At 33.0% G+C, this 16,948-nt stretch overlaps 3 protein-coding genes across 4 annotated transcripts; 1 reads left to right on the top strand and 2 right to left on the bottom strand.

Annotated features, from left to right (window-relative positions):
• The first annotated feature begins 5,586 nt into the window (after window positions 1-5,586).
• LOC120091236 (ras-related protein RABC2a-like) lies at window positions 5,587-8,223 on the top strand. Its single transcript, XM_039049175.2, has 6 exons — window positions 5,587-6,298; window positions 6,554-6,622; window positions 6,849-6,914; window positions 7,220-7,341; window positions 7,579-7,707; window positions 7,798-8,223. Exons 1-6 carry the CDS (start codon window positions 6,160-6,162, stop codon window positions 7,903-7,905), a joined length of 633 nt encoding a protein of 210 aa, XP_038905103.1. The 5' UTR covers window positions 5,587-6,159; the 3' UTR covers window positions 7,906-8,223.
• Window positions 8,224-9,619: 1,396 nt separating this feature from the next.
• On the bottom strand, window positions 9,620-12,398 carry LOC120091366 (Ankyrin repeat family protein). Of its 2 annotated transcripts, none has more exons than XM_090307186.1 (6): window positions 12,097-12,398; window positions 11,448-11,542; window positions 11,280-11,358; window positions 11,071-11,165; window positions 10,029-10,112; window positions 9,620-9,931 (listed from the first exon to the last, which is right to left on the bottom strand). In XM_090307186.1, the coding sequence occupies exons 1-6, from the start codon at window positions 12,269-12,271 to the stop codon at window positions 9,845-9,847; spliced, it is 615 nt and encodes a 204-aa protein (XP_090163312.1). In that variant the 5' UTR covers window positions 12,272-12,398; the 3' UTR covers window positions 9,620-9,844. The 2 variants fall into 2 exon arrangements, with proteins under 2 accessions (XP_090163312.1, XP_038905294.2); XM_039049366.2 differs by having other exon boundaries at window positions 10,017-10,112.
• A 2,747-nt stretch (window positions 12,399-15,145) lies between these two features.
• On the bottom strand, window positions 15,146-16,372 carry LOC120091500 (zinc finger protein ZAT5-like). Its single transcript, XM_039049567.2, has one exon. It carries the CDS (start codon window positions 16,122-16,124, stop codon window positions 15,384-15,386), a length of 741 nt encoding a protein of 246 aa, XP_038905495.1. The 5' UTR covers window positions 16,125-16,372; the 3' UTR covers window positions 15,146-15,383.
• Window positions 16,373-16,948: the final 576 nt, after the last annotated feature.

The following is a 16,948-nucleotide window of genomic DNA, read 5'->3' on the forward strand; positions in this document are numbered from 1 at the left end:
TATTAGCGGTTTTTGTTCATATACAAATGATGAATGTATTTTCAATTTTTTTAAGTTAAGAATATATATTTTTTTATTTTTGAAAGTTTAGAGATATTTTTTAAACAAAACTTAAACAATTTTCATCTAAAACTACGACAAAGATATTTTTTTAACTCTTTTTGAAAATTTAAGGGTATCTTAACTTTTAAAAACTTAGGGATATTTTTTTATACAAAATCCAAAAATATTTTTTATAATTTAATCTCACTAAAATTAAATTTAATTTTTCACCGTCCAAAAAATAAAAAAAAAAATAAAATAAATTTTCTTTCGCATCTCCAAAATTGGGAACTATATAAGTATCTGTCCACAGCCCCTTTTAATTTCATTAAAAGAAATAAAAGTATCCTCTCCTAGGTTGGCAGATAATGACACTTATTATTATTATGATTTCATCCCTCACTCTCGTAGTTATTGAACTTACAAATATTAATAAACGATGCGATGGATTGACCAAAATACCTATGATTTGAATTTCTCTATCCATTCTGTACTAAAAAAATTACAATAATCTATTCAGACACTTAATTAGATCATGGTCTTTTTAAAAAATATCTAATAGGTTTTTGTTTATGACATATTCAATTTAATAAGTTTTTGAAATGTTTGATATTTTTCAAAATTATTGAATTTACAATATATAAAATTCAACTTTGTGTCTAATAAGACATTTGTTTAGTAAAGGGTAATACGATAATTTGAAAGTATAACCTTAAGGAAAAAAGTACATATTAATTATCATACTCACTTTGTCGTGTTTAATAAAACATTAAACTTCAATTTTGTGACTAATAAATTTCTAATTTTTTTTAAAAAAATTGTCAAGTAGACAAAAAAGTTATTAGACACAAAATTGAAAGTACGAAGACTTTGTTAAACATAAAAAACTTATTAGAATTTTTATGAGAATTTACCGATCTAATAGATACAAATGAAAAGTTCAAAGATTGATCTAACACTCTTTAAAGTAGGGATCTACTTGAAACAAGTCTAAAATCACAAAAATGGTACCTATAATTTAACCCTATTATACATTAACCATAACAATTAGACATTATATCAAAGGTAAAAAATATTGAAGGTTCAAATAATCATTCCTAAATATTATTGAACTAAAAAACAATAGTAATTAACCTTTCAAAGTTAATTAAATATTAAACAAATAATTATATTTTATTTTTCATGATACTAAAAACATTCGAGATACGAAAAAAAAGATTACCTTTTTCTTAAACAAGGAATTGATTTATGATTCCAATCTTAAAATTTTGCCTTTCCTAGTTTAACAATATGTTAAATAAGATCTTTGAACAATTAATCTTCTAATCGATAACATATTTCTTAATCAATTTAACTATAGTCATATTAGTTAGTGGAAAGAAACTAATTTTTAAAAGATGTGAAAGATTATAGCATGGGCCAACCACCTGGTTTAGTGTGTATGTGTGTGAATAGTGTTGTATAAAAAATGATGCAAAAGCTTAAGATCATCCATCATTATCCTTCTTAATGATGATTGATTCCCACTAGACCTAAATAAATTAATAGATGAGAGTTGGCTTGCTTTGCTTTTGGGTGTCTTAAATGGTCCACTCTGACCCATAAACACAACACTATTTTTCTTTCTTTCTTTTTTTTTTTTGGAAAAGAACACTAATATTTTCTTTGCTAAACATGTAACACACAATCTAATCTTACTTATCATTTTTTTTTCAGCTCTTTGTTTTGGGACATCGACAACACATTCATAATGTTATTCACTTTTCAAGCATTCTTTGTTACTATTAGAAACCATCCATTTCATTTCTTTTGGACTATCAATTTTAACCAAGATGGTCTTAAATCTCAATACCTTTTAAGGTCATTTTGGATAAGGGGAAAAAAAAAGAGAATTGGCCATTTGTAATTAAAGTAAGAGATTTACCAATGTAATTGATAAGGGTCGTATCTATTTAAATCTTGAACTTTAATATGTTAGTTTCATTTAAGTTTCTTTAAAATTAAACTACAATTCTATGTAGTGGCGAATCCAGAAATTTCATTGATAGGAGTTTTATATAATGTAGTAAAAATAAACGTAATGAATGAGGTTTGAACTTAGATCTAAAAGAAACTAGAAGGCCAATTTGCCACTAGACTAACGAGTGGTTTGGAAAATTTCACAAAATGACCCAAAACCCAAAACCCAAAAACTTTTCTTCCTAAAAACTTTTCTACCACTGATCTTTTACCCATGCAAAATTCTAAAATTACCCTCAGTTTTAAAAAAACATTCAGACCATTTGGTGAACGCGCGTTTCTACGAATACTTTACAACGATAGGGTCTCCCTCCATTTCATTTATTTTCTACTCAAAGCATTTCTCTTCGAAGCGTTTTCTCTCGATTTTGTTCCCATTTTCTCTCCAAAGTCGTGCACTCCTCGCAGGTTTCTCGCCGATCGTCTCTACGCACTTGCCACCGTCGTCGTGATCTGAAAGGTATGAGACTCTTTTTCTTGAAGAATGCATGTTGATATTTGAGGTTTGACTATCTTTTAGGGTTTAATCGTGTGTTCGTTCGTAATCAATCATTGAAAGAATACTAATCGATCGAATAGAGAATACTAAGCGAGCATTTAGATATTACTAAGCGATCAAATAGAGATTACTAAGCGATTGTATAGAAAATACTAAGCGATTGGATCATTTAGGTTTATATCATGTGATTTTTTAGCTAACTGTTACGTGATTGTTTAGACATATGTTATGCGATCGTTTAGCTAACTGATACACGATCGTTTAGATATCCGTTATGTGATCCTTTGGCTAACTGCTACGCGGTCGTTTAGACATCTGTTATGCAATTGTTTAGCTAACTGTTACGCGATAGTTTTTGTTATGCTATCGTTTAGTTTTTGTTATACGATCGTCTAGGTTTTGTTATGCGATTGTTTAGTTGTTGTTATGCGATTACTTACTAATTCTTGTAATGTACACGATTTTCAGATTGGTAAGATGACCGTCCCTACTGAGAAATATTTTTCTACTACAGTCGCTTGCCAAGTCCACAAAATTGCCTCTGTCATTAAGAAAAGTTGATAGAAGAACAAATGAGGTTGTATAGGCAAACGACCTTTAGTCCTCTGTTCGATATAGATCTTGTTTTCATTGGACAACTTTTGCACCACTTTCTGTTAAAGAAGGTAGCAGATGTGAACCTAGATGTTATTTCATTCAACATTTTAGGGAAGAAGGTAACATTCTTCCAAGAGGATTTTAACCTCATAATTGGGTTGTGGCCGACCAAGGAATCGGTAGAAAGAGAAACAAGTGGTGAAAGACTGCGAGAACTCATTCTTAGACCCAATGACCCAAATGGAAAAGATAGTTCTTGCAAGGATGTGGAGATCGCCTTCAAGAATTTCAATTTTACTAATGACGAAGATGTCGTCAAGGTTGCATTGGCACTGTTCATTGAAACGGTGATGATTGGAAAAGACAAGAAAACCTAGAGGAGTTAAGGTACAAGGAGGACTGACTTGAAGGATTTAATATGGTTCCTGTTGTTTGAAAAAGGAGGATTGAAGGGGTTGAACACTTCGTCGACACCGGATAGTTAGCAAGCTCTTTGTTGACTTTTTTACATGGTAGTTAAAGTTCTTTCTTATTGCAAGCATCGATAATTTAACTGACAAATCATATTTTGAAAAGAAAATATGACCGATTTTTATATTCTCGTCATTCAGACAATCATGAGGTATTGTGATGAGGTCATCATATGATGGACCCTCTGGTGGTCTGGGTATATCAACAAATAGTTCAGTTGGAACAGTGGAAGGCATTAGAACTAAAGGCATCACAACTGGTAGGATGGGAATAGGTAGGGTTGGAACATGGATGTTAGGTGTTGGAGAAGTTTGTAGTCCTGAAGATTGTCCATATCCATGTTCAGTATCGAATCGTAAAGTACATCTGGGTTCACTGTTCTGACCAAACCAAGCTTCACTTCGGTCATCCCTCAAATTATGGCTCAATATGATCATCGAGTGAAGACATGGTATGAATATTGTGTGTCAGAATCGTTGAAAACCCACAATTTTGATTGGTTGAAATGGGTTGATCGGTTGGATTACAATGCTGGTATATATTGTTCATGTGTACTCCATGAATTTCGTAAGGTGTAACTGATACAAATAACGACATCCGAGATGCATCACTACCTTCTAAAAAGAAGTTAAGATCTTCATCGTCGACTATGTCAATTGAGGGAGCCAGAACCAATAGATTGTAGCAACATTTGATGTGTATATCAAACATATCCGGATCAATATTTAGTCGTTGGTGCATCATACTCACTAATTTACTTACTGTTATATCCTTTCTGACATTCAGACCTTTTATATGACCAACAACATAATTTCTTCCGGACTCATCCCAATCCCCAACAAATCGTACAAAGATGCGAAGTAGCGTCATTAATCTACAATGGGATAAGCAAATCATTGATACGTGAATGATCGTTTATACATTACTATGCGATCGTTTATAAATGTTTACACGATCGTTTATAATTTACTATGTAATTGTTGATAAATTACTGTACGATTGTTTATAATTTACTAAACAATCGTGTATAAATTACTACACGATCGTTTATAATTTACTATACGATCGTATTGTAATTTATGAACGATCGTCTATATTGTAACAAACGATTGTCTAGTAATTTATGAACGACTATTTATATTGTAACGAACAATTGTGTATATATTACTATACAATCGTTCATTTAATGCTAACGACATTATAAAAGTGATCTGGGACAAGAAATCGTAGAATATCACTTACATTCTCTCCGTTTCTGAATATGACTATGAAAGCGATCAACGAAGATGTTGGACTGAAACTCTGAGAGAAAGCTACGAGAAAACAATGAGGGAATTTTGTGGGGAGTTCGATAAAAAGTGAATACTGAGAGTGACCTTCCATTTTCTTCATACCAATGTTATTCAATGCCATTGGTAGAATATTAGTCGGGAATAAATATTTGTGTGGAATGTTGGTGTTGTATTGAATGCACATTGAATGAGGAGTTGAAGAAATCTTTGGAAGAAGAAATATGGTGCAATTTGAGGAGTCAGTGGTAGGAAAGTTTTTAAGAAGAGGTCATTGGTAGAAAAGTTTTTGACTTTTTGGTCATTTTGTGAAATTTTCCTAATGGTTTTGATACTATGCTAGTAGTTTTATATATCTTATATAAAGAACATGAAGTTGAGAGGAGACTTAAACCTTTCGACCCATACTTAGTATTTAATATTGTTAACTAAATAATAACATGACACGTTTATAAGATATATCTTGGTTAATATGAAATGACATGACAAACAAATGAAAAAAAAAAAGTGAATAATTAGACAAAATAAAAATATGTGCAACATATTATTATTTTCTTAAAAAGGCAATAATATAAAATCCCTTTTTGTAGAATCTGATGCCTATTCATCTACTTTCTTCTCTCATTTTCTTAACATGTGTAAAATCACTATTCAAAATTCAAGAACTTTGTTCAAGCTTTTTTAAGACTACAAACATAATTTAACCGCAAAGAATTTTCTAAAACAATTTTTAAGCAAATGTGAAGAATTATTGCATATGAACAGTTGCTCCAAAAACAGAAAATTGTTAGCTTTATTTCAAAATTTGAAAACTTTTTGCAAGGAATAACCTAATCATAAAAACCCCATTTTGAATTTACAAAAAGAAAACATAAGAAAGATTTAAACTTTATTCCAATAAAAATCTTAGTTTAGAAGAAACTCCTTTGCTGAAACAGCAACCCAAGCAGTGGAGTTAGGACAAAACCATAGAATTCCACCAAAAAAAGGTAATATAATAGAGAAGCATAACATTTGATAACATAACATAACATCTAAGAAAAGAAAAAGGGGAAAGGGCAAAGAACAAATACGTTGTTGTCTCTGTTGGTTCTCACATAGCCGTTTTCTTGGAAGTTATTCTTCTCTTTTCTTTCATCAATAAAAATGGCTATATAGAATTTTCAGTCTTTCTTCAAATTCTACTTATCCCCTTTTTCCATTCTCTGCTCTTCTGTTCGATTCTTGAAGAAGATCGTCAAAATGGGATCTTCTTCTGGACAGAGTAGCAATTACGATCTGTCGTTTAAGGTTTTGTTGATCGGCGATTCAGGTGTCGGCAAAAGTAGTCTTCTTCTCAGCTTCATCTCTACTAATGCTGATAATCTTGCCCCTACGATTGGTAAGTTTTTGCTTTCCCCACACCAACCAAACCCCACGTTTTCTTTTGCATAAAGGAACTGCTTTTTCTGCTCACAATCTGTTTGGAGGAAGTGCTTTTCTGCTCATAATCTGTTTGATTGTGGAGAAAATGAAGGAAAATGATGAACTGGAGATGCCCTTCTCATTTTTTTTTCCCTTCTTTGTGGTGTTTTGGTTTCTGTGTTTGGATCTGTTTTGTTTTTGTTTTGTTATTAAACAGTTTGTTTCTTTTTAGGTGTGGATTTTAAGATCAAGCTGCTTAAGGTTGGTGGGAAGAGATTGAAGCTCACAATCTGGGACACAGGTAATGAATAAGCTTTAAATTCTGGAGATTTTCACTTCCTTTGGTATCTGAACTTTTAAGAACTAATTTTTTTAGTTTTGCTCTAACTGCTTCTGTTTTGTTCCCTTTTCTAAAAGATGTGCGAAAAAGAAAGTTTACACAAAGTCATTGGAATCTCAATTTGTTTCACTGCTTCCAATATCAATTCCTTTGCTTTTGAACTTGATTAAGCCTTGGTTTCTTGCAGCTGGACAAGAGAGATTCAGAACATTAACAAGCTCCTATTATAGAGGTGCCCAAGGGATCATTCTTGGTATGCTTCAAACTTTGATCTCATCTTTCAAAACCTGATGCTGAAGGATGTTTCACTAGTATTTTGTTGTCTTTTGAGCTAATATTTCTCTGGGTTTTGTGGTTTCCATTCATCCTGAAATGCTCTACTTTTAACTTGAACCCAAATGGGGGACAATTTGTGGGGGGGAATATAAGTTTGATTCAAATTTGAATTGTGCTGCAACCTAAAACAGCAGTTACAATTGGTTTTGTTCATCAACATTTTGTTTGTTTCATTTGTCAATCAGTATATTCAGCTGAGTTATGCTTATTATCTTGTTGTAGTCTATGATGTCACACGGAGAGAAACGTTCGCAAACTTATCCGATGTATGGGCTAAAGAAGTGGAACTCTACTCGACAAATAAAGACTGTGTCAAGATGCTTATTGGAAATAAAGTTGACAGAGTAAGTTTCCTTCTCTCTGGTATTTTCAAGAACAGTCCTCAAGATCTATAAATTGAATGTCTGAATGATTTGTTGACAGGAGCGTCTTAGCAAATAGCAATAATCATTTAGGGAATGTTTCTAACATCTATGTTATACAGCTTGAAGTTTTGTTCTACCATTCCCCATCACAGGATTTTTCACATACTTCTGAGTAGTCTTGAAAAATGATAGAACTTAATGTGTGTTAAACAATAGGAATCTGAAAGGGTTGTGAGCAGAGAGGAGGGTATTGCTCTAGCAAAGGAGCTTGGATCCTATTTTCTTGAATGCAGTGCTAAAACCAGAGAGAATGTGGAGAAATGCTTTGAAGAGTTGGCATTGAAGGTAGATTCCTATCAAATCAATTTCAAGTACTAGCCTCGAAAAACCGTTCGACTCATTCGTTGTATGAACCTTTTTCTTTTGTGTCCACAGATAATGGAGGCTCCTAGTCTAATTGAAGAGGGTTCCACTGTTGTAAAAAGAAACATTCTGAAGCAGCAGGAATTCCAGCCTGCAGCATCTCCAAGTTGCTGCCTCTGAAAACTCCAGTACGAAACATCGATACGATAGCACGATTCTCCTTTATCGACAGTTCCTGTACATGTCTCCTACTGCTCCTCCTTGTCATTGAGTTGTTTGTTTGCTTAAATGACTGTAATTGGGAGTTGAAAAAGAAAATCAAATACATCCATCCATCCACTTGTGTAATTTTTTTCTTTCTTCCAGTTTTTTTCCCTATCTTTTGGATTGTTTGGCATTGTATTGTACCTATCTATACTAACAAATTCGGCTTGTATCATATGATCAACACATTACTCATTCAATGTATCACAATTCTCGTGCCTAAAGAAGCAAAAATCTGCATCGATTTCGAACTAGGAAATTGTGATTCTGGAATAACTGTTACAAATTTGAATAAAATGAAATATTGAGGGTGGAAAAAAAAGAGTAAAAAGAACCCACTTTGAACCAAGTTTTGGTTTTTGTCTTTCACATTATATCTTTTTAAAATTTTTTGAAAGAAAAGCTTCATTCACAATAATTTTCTGTCCTTTTGTATTGTGTTCAATGGATTCCCAGCACGAACAGTGTTAGTGAAAGTGATTGTAATGGTGAAGGATATAGAAAGATTTTTCGAAAAAGAAACTAAAAAAGGGGGTGAAATTACAAAAATACACAAGCAACCAAATTGAGAAATGGAAGTGCTTGGCCCCTTCATGTTGGAAATGCAATGACAAGAAACTCCTCCCCCAACCACAACATTGCTTCATAAAGAAGGTTAATGGTTACCCATCCACTGCTTCTTATTAGTTTCACTACCAACCAGCAATGATCTGTTTTTTGATATTATGGGATAATTTTGAATTGTTTTTTTAATGTATGTTGTTCATTTAATTTTTGACATATTATAGAAGGACATGATCTTAGTAATATTCACTATCATGCTTGCTAGTTTAACAACCATTCTTTTTCCTAGTCATTTTCTCTAATTTTAACAAAGACAGATGTGGCCCCCACAAAAAAAAGATCTTTTTCATTAATATTTTGTTTTTGATTTTAGACACTTTGGCTATAGAGATAAATAAGATAAAAAAGGCATATTTGTCATACAAGATCTTTGATTTTATTGTTTTCTTTTTCTTTTTTACAAAATAGTAGTTCCATAAAGTTTAAAAGATCAGAATTTAGGATTTACCATGGTTATTATGGAATGGCATGAGGCTTCAAGGAGACGATCATTTCATGTTTTTGAATGAAGATTAACTTTAAGGTTGTTGAACAATGTCGAACAATCTTCATAAACAACCAACATTTGGTATCAAGTGAACTGATGTTGAACTTGAAGTCAATCAATGACATCATTGAAATCTTATAGTCTAAATTTAACTATTTGAATTTTTTTTTGACAGATGACCTAAAAATTTTATGGTCTAATAAAATTTGATCAACTTTTTCAAAACAAAGTTTTCTATCCTTTTACCCAGTCTAATTTTCTTTCTACTTTTCCCCTTTCACGCTTACACTCTCACTCCTACACCGGATTCATCAGACTTCCACATTGCCACTAATCGTCGTGAACTGTCAAAAAATGTGATGAGCCAAAGAAAAGAAGAGACGACACCAAAGAAAAGAAAACTCTAATAGCAAAGGGTCTGCACATTGTTGCAGCCATCGAAGAAAAAGAAGAGAGAGGAGGGAGGGCGGCGTAAGACGAAGAGTTCAAAGAGAACTTAACAAGAATTGAGAGAGGAAGGAAACAAATATTAAAGAAGTTTCATAGAGGTTGTAAAATAACAAGGTCTACTTCATCAGTATGATAAATAATTTCATAATCTAAACATTAAAGCAACTCTATATTATAGTAGAACAAGGTTGAGACAAAGAAAACTGAAACATTATCAACAAAGCTACAAACTAAAACCAAAACTGCAAGGTCCAAAAAATTATTTGTCATTTTGAAGAACCTATCAGATGGAGCCTACTGACACCCCACCGCCATGTGGGCAGAAGCAGCTTCCAAAATCATTCTGGCCTCTGTCCCTGGATCGGGAAGCTCAGTTGGGGCCTGTTAACACACAAACCAATACTTATAAAATGGGCACCGCCAAATACAGGAAGATGAAATTTCAGAATCCACTCATAATGCAAACCTTCCCGTATACATTTTCCTTCGTGGGAGATGCCCCTGAAGCTAGGAGTAACCTTACAACTGCGGCATGCTCGCCTCTTGCAGCATGATGAAGAGGCTGTACAAATAATGTTCAAGATCAACTCGGTAGCAATGAGATTAATGGAACTGATTACTACTCCATATAACTGTTTTATAAGTTTTCTCTAGATTCTAATAAGTTTTCAAAGATTAAGATTAATCATTTGATTTTTTGTATTTAAATATCATGGTTATTAATTTTTGAAAATTGTGCTAGTTTTTTAACCACTTCTTTACCACTTTTTTCTTTTCTAACTAAATATTTTAAATTTTAGCCAAATTCCCCAAAAAATAAGTTTTTTAAAAACCATTATTTTTAAGTTCTCAAGTTTTTTAAAACGCTCCTAAAAAGTAAGATAAGAAAACAGAGAAAAATCAATAGAGGAAGCAATGTTTATAAGCTTCAAAAAACCAAACAAATAGAATGTTTATACAGTTTGAATTTTGAAAACACCCAAAATGTAGGGGAAAAAACGCAATGTTTATAAGCTTCAAAAAACCAAACAAATAGAATGTTTATACAGTTTGAATTTTGAAAACACCCAAAATGTAGGGGAAAAAACCCATATGTTCAAAACAAAAAAAACATTAGGAAGATGTGTTAATACACTTAATTTTCAAAAAAAAAAATAAATAAATAAGGCCCCATTTGATGACGATCCCATTTTTAGTTTTTAGTTTTATAAATCTAAGTATGTTTTTTCCACAATTCAGTACTATGATTATTCTTAGTCAAATTTTAAAAACAAAAACAAGTTTTTGAAAACTGTTTAAATTTTAAAAACAAAAACAAGTTTTTGAAAACTGTTTTTTGGTTTGGTTTTTAAAAGTATTGGTAAAAAAATGGATAACAAAATAAAGAAACTTAATTGTTAAAAAGGAAAAAAGAAAAACTAGATAGTTATCAAAGGGTCTATATGGTTATTAAAAGAGGCTTCAGCTATCTCTTATGGAAAAAGATACAATTTAGACATTGAAGATGACCAACTACTTACAGTGTCACCTTCCGCATCTACTGATTCTAGCATCCTCTTCACGCACTCTGTGTCATTAGCACTGTTTATAAGGAGTTGAACAATCTCTACAAAACCTGCACAGATCATTGGAGGAGGAGAAAAAAAAATGACTTAACAAAATTTCGAAGAGATAAATTTTTTAATACTGTGTGCTGAAAAGGGCAAATTACTTCTAACAGCCTACTCACCCCCTGCACAAGCATCGTGCAAAGGAATGGCACCATCTTCATCTTGAACCTCCAAGGCTGCTCCTCTTTCAAGCAGCAACTATATCAAGATTGATTTATTTTAAAGTAAGTCACAAATCATAGAAAATTCAAAATAAAATACGCTAAAGTGTGCATAGGGGGGCCAACCTGGACACATGGCAGATGGTCATAGAGACAGGTAAGGTGGAGAGCAGTATCCCCATCTTCCACAGCGTCATTTATACTTCCCACCGTTAAGTTATCTGCAAGAAAGCCGAGAAGTGGGGCAACATTTGGTTAAAACATGAACATTAAACTCAAAACTAGAAAAGGGCTCCAACAAAATTCAAACCAGAGGCCTTCATTCACATAGCTTAGAGTAAAGAGAATGGTATGAAATCAGAATATCATAAAACGCAAACCACTCCATGAAATGAATTACAAGTAGTTTCCTCTACATGCAACTGGTTCTGCATCAATTCAAACATAAGAGATACAAATATTAACTAACTGAGATGCAAATTTTCATAAACCAAAAGAGGAATTCCCATTAAGACAGCTCCTTCTCACCACAATTGAGATGAACAAGAAACCCAACAATGCATTCCTTAAGACTGACTACCAACTTTACAGAGTAGAGTAGTTGAGTAATGAGAAGATAAATAAGCAGAATCACATTATAAATTGAATCGAAATATCTAAAAAAGATGATCTCGACCTAATCAGGACAGTGAATACCCCAGTACGATTAACAGAAAAGTGTAGCAACAGAACTGGTAAAGAATCGCAGTGCGAGAGTAGATGGAAGAAGTTGAACCTAGAGCGGTGCGAAGGCCATCAACGTCGCCAAGCTGGGCGGCGGTAGCTAGGGCGCGGAGGTGAGGGGGCGTATCGGAATCGAATTCAATGACACCATCCTCTTCAAAGAGGGCATTATCTTCCTCGTAGTCGTCTTCGTCTACCATGCCGTTGCGCCTGCCGGGAACCGCCATCGACGTTCAAGCTTTTTCCGAAGGTCTCTAGGTCAGAGAAAGATGCGGAGATTCCCAAAAGAAAATACAAACACCATGCTTATTTCTGTTTCTTCTTCTTCTTCTTCACCTATAAAAGTCGGCCGGCCCAGCTATGAACATCGACTTCATTACTGGAGAAGTTGATTGGGCCATACTACGTATTGGGCCTACGCATAATGGACCATGGGCAATCTATGCTCAGTTTTTTAGTCTCGAAGGACAATTGGGTAATTTCAACTTTCTATATTGAATCCATTAGAACTTTACATCTCATTTTGCTCTTACACCTATTTATAGTTTTTTATTTTTTTCCTCCATCATAACTATTCGGGTCAAGATAGTTTATACATAAAGTGGTATATTCTTTTAGGTACAAATGTAATTTATACTATAAATTTGAAACACTGCAATCTAATGGTTGAGACATGTTTGAATAATCGTCACCATTTTTCGGTTACAACTATTTGGGTCGAAATGGTATACCTTTTCGTTAGGAGTGTGTTGTTGACCATAGATATATATAAAAAATCATGATCTAACGGTCGAGATGTGTATGAATAGACAATCACGTCCTTAAGCACATCATAATTATTCAAGTCAAAAGTAATATATCTCATATACAAGTGTGATTTAGACCATAGATATGAAATACTAATATCTAATGATGGGGATACGTTTGAATGGACAATCACTTCTTTTGCATTTTAAAATTTCATATAAATTCCTAGTTTGTTTTTTTCTCTTCAATGGTTACAATTATTCGAATAAAATAATGTGAAAAATAATTTGATATATTAATCATACTATTTTGAAACTTTTTTCCTCTATGTACTAAAAAAATTATAAAATATAAGTGTATCACACAAGTTATGGACTAGTATCATTAAAAATAAGCCTAAACATTATAAAGCAACTCAATTGAAGTCTTCTCTTAAATATTTCATTTTGAAATTGTTGATGTTTAATTTTACACATAGGTACAATTTGTTTACAACATTATTCAATTTTTACAAGTTACAACTAGAGAAAGAACTATCTCATCTACTAAAATTTCTTGATTTGATTTGGCAGCACATTTTTTTCCTACACAAATAAATTATATTTTCTCTTAATTTGTTTTCCTTGCTCCCTCCTTTCTCTGCCATATAACATAATTGATAAATGCACTAAGTTTTTCTCTCTTTTTTTCCTCATGTAAATTGCAAAGATATATATATATATATTTTTTAAAATAATAAATTGAAAAGTTGCTTAGAACTTATGTATGATTATATTTTGATCGCACACTAGAGAATGATGAAATTACTTTATGGTTACTTGCTCTTGTCAAGCAAGATATACTTTTCATTCTCGTCTTTTTAATGTTGTATTTTTTTTTTTTAAGAAAAATATTAAAATTAAGTCGGAGAAAATGTATTTAAATTTTACACTTGATTTACAAAATATTCATATTCTTTTAAAAGTTACAATATTTCCAATATTTCATGAACATTTCAAACTACCATTAAAATAGAAAATGAGACTTAAAATGATATGACAATGACTTAGAACTAAATTGAGAATCACTACACCATTCAAGTCATCTGCACTACATGTTTTCAAATCCCCAATCCTATCTAGAGTTCTAATATATTTGTATTTCAAGGATAACTTTGTAACATTTATAAATGGAGAATTTTTAAAAATAGAAAAATAAGGGAAACTATTTACACAAAATAACAAAATTTTAATCTTCTTTGATAGAGGATGATAAAGCTCGATAAAAGTCTATAAATGTCTATCAATTTAATTTTTTTTCTAAGTCATTGTTTGACGTGGATAACCGTCTATCAACATTTACTAGTGTTTTTTGTTTACAATTTTTGTAAATAGTTTGATTTTTTTTTTATTTGTGAAAATTTCTCTTTTTTTTTTTCACTAAAAAAAATCTTATTTAAATTATATATATTTTAAAATCAAGAATTTCAAAGTGAAGGAAGATCGTCAAACTATCTTAAAAACGATGGAAATGAACAAAATCTATGTTGAGAGATTGGATAGACTACATAAAAACTTAGAGTGCATTATAAAATTAGGAGCTGGTAAATATGATGTCAATGTCTCATCACATGTAACGTTGTATTAAAAGTAACATTATTGTTAAAGAGAGAAAACGTGTGTGAAAATATTCTGTTAACACGGGAAGAAGTTTGGGTTCCCAACACATGCATTTACCCATACTTAACCAAAATTTTAGATAAAACATTGAACCTGCAAATTGGTAACATACGGTTCAAGTTTAGAGGTGGAGACTCCATGAATGAACAAACAAATCCCATTTGCCCATTGCCTTTTATTTCTTCTCTTCTCCTTCTCCATTAAAGTTAGATCCATAAAAACAGGGCAGTTAGTCCACTCCCTTTGCCGCCCGTTTTTCTTTCTCCTTTTTTTTAATTAATAATTTCTTATCAAATTATTCCGTGTGATTGTTATCGATCTCTACATGTCTCCTAATAACCACTTGATACAAGTTCGAAGTATTTTCTTACAGTTTCTTTCTCATACATTCAATGATGCAGAACAGTCAGTTATGAGAGAAAAAAGTCTTAATCTTAAGATTAAGTTAAAAGGCGGGAAAAGAAACCAAGAAAACCTAATCTAATTTCCTCTTTCTACTTCTCACAGGCTTTTTTACACATAAATGGTTTAATCCATAACCTAACAAGAAACCAACCCAAACCCAAATTTTCACTTTTCCCCCCACACAAACAAGACTTATACTACCATCAAGAATTGATGCAGGATTCATTTGTTAAACTTACAACATTAGGTAGAGATGTAACATTATTCTAGAAAAATAATTGAAGAAGAGAATTTATATTGGTAACTTTGAGTTGAATTGAATTGATGAATTGATGAATTTGAAGTTAGACAAATTAATAGAGAGACAATAAAAATCGAATCGTTTTTGTTGGGTGGTTATAAAATGAATAATAATTCAAATTGAAACCCCACAAAAGGAATTAATTAAGTTCCAATTGGGGAGTTCTAATTTGGTGCAAATGATGCGACGTTTGCAACAATTAATAGTTTAAAAAAAAAAAAAAAAAAATCAGTAATGGCAATCCACCAACGGCGATGCGGCGGAGAACACAGCCACCGGTGGCCGGTGCCGGTCATCCTCTGGCGCCGGAAGATTAAGATCCAACTCCAACATATTCCTCTCTTTCTTTATGAATTGCGGAGTCGTAGTAATAGCTCTAGTCGTGGTGGCCGTCAACGCTCTGTGTCTTCTCATATGGCCGCCGAGGGCTTGGCCGGAGGAGAATTCCGCTCCACAAATTGAACATTCATGAACCTTGGGTTTGATGAGGTCACCGGCGGAGGGCGGTGGCGGCGGAGAACGGTTGGTGGTGGACAATTGCAAGGAGAGTTGAATAGAATTGGAGTTTGTAAAATGGGGGTCTTCCTGTTGCTGTTGTTCAACGGAATTAGTAACAATGTTGTTGAATTTGGGCTTTTTATGGCTAGCTCTATGACCACCCAAGGCTTGAAAAGAAGGAAAACAACGATCGCAAGTTTTACACTGATAAAGACACAGAGCATCATTAGCAACCAATTTCTGTTCAACCAAAACAGAGGAACAATCCCCCGTTATTCTACTTCTACCCTGCGCCAAAAGAATCAAACAATTAGCCAAATCTTGATCTTCTTCTTCTTCTTCGGTTAAACCAGCAGAGGAGCTAGAACAATCAGCACTTGAAGATGTGGAAGAAACAGAGAGTGGTCTTAACCGCTTTGTTCGTTTCCCCTTGATGATTTGAGCCTGGTTTTCATCTGGGGTTTCAGCCATTTCTTGAAAGAAGTTAAGAAAAGTGGAATTTGATTTGATTATGAAAAAGCTTTCCCAAGATTGGAAGTTATATATAGAAAGAGGAGGAAGAAGAAGATGCAATGTAAGTAAGAGGAGGCTAGAAAACGAGTGAGATTCGGTTGGCTTTGAAGCAAACCCCACCCATTACTTTTTTCCCACGATTCCTTTCTGTAGGATTAGTTTGCAAGCCTGGAACCACAGAATTTGCGCTATTCCCTTAACCCCTCTTTATAATTTACTTACTACTTATTTATGTGATTTATAGTAACTCATATCAAGTTATCAAGCCCTTTTTTTGTAACTGACCCATTTGAGTAATTTCTTAATTTGGGTTGAAATGGTAAATTAACCACATGAAACAATGTGTTCGATCCCTTTAATAACTACTCAAAGTGGATAATTTCTCGATGGGATGAAGGTTGACCCAAAAAAAAGAAGACCCCACCCACTTGAATCCCGCCGGCTGCGGCTACTATACTTAAACAAAAAAATGTAATTCCAAACCCAATTATTAACTAAGCATCTTTTCACGGTCCACCCAATGATTGGGGTATACTAGTACACACTACACAACGTGGGTTGGGTGATTTAATTCCTCTGATTTATTTTAATTTTTGAAAAAAGACGCTGAAATTAACAAAATTACCCTAGTTTAAGAAATGGGTTGTGATTAAAAAGTGGAAAAGATGAGAAAGTTTCAATCTTTTTAGTTGGAAGAAAACAGAGAGAAGAGGAAGAGTTAGGGAAAGATAAGGATTATACTTGGCGTGAGAGTCTGCGGTGGGAGGGCGGTGGCCTGGTGG

Source organism: Benincasa hispida, chromosome 11, assembly GCF_027475165.1.
Source record: "Benincasa hispida cultivar pf3 chromosome 11, pf3_genome.v1.1, whole genome shotgun sequence".
NCBI classification, from domain to species: Eukaryota; Viridiplantae; Streptophyta; class Magnoliopsida; order Cucurbitales; family Cucurbitaceae; genus Benincasa; species Benincasa hispida.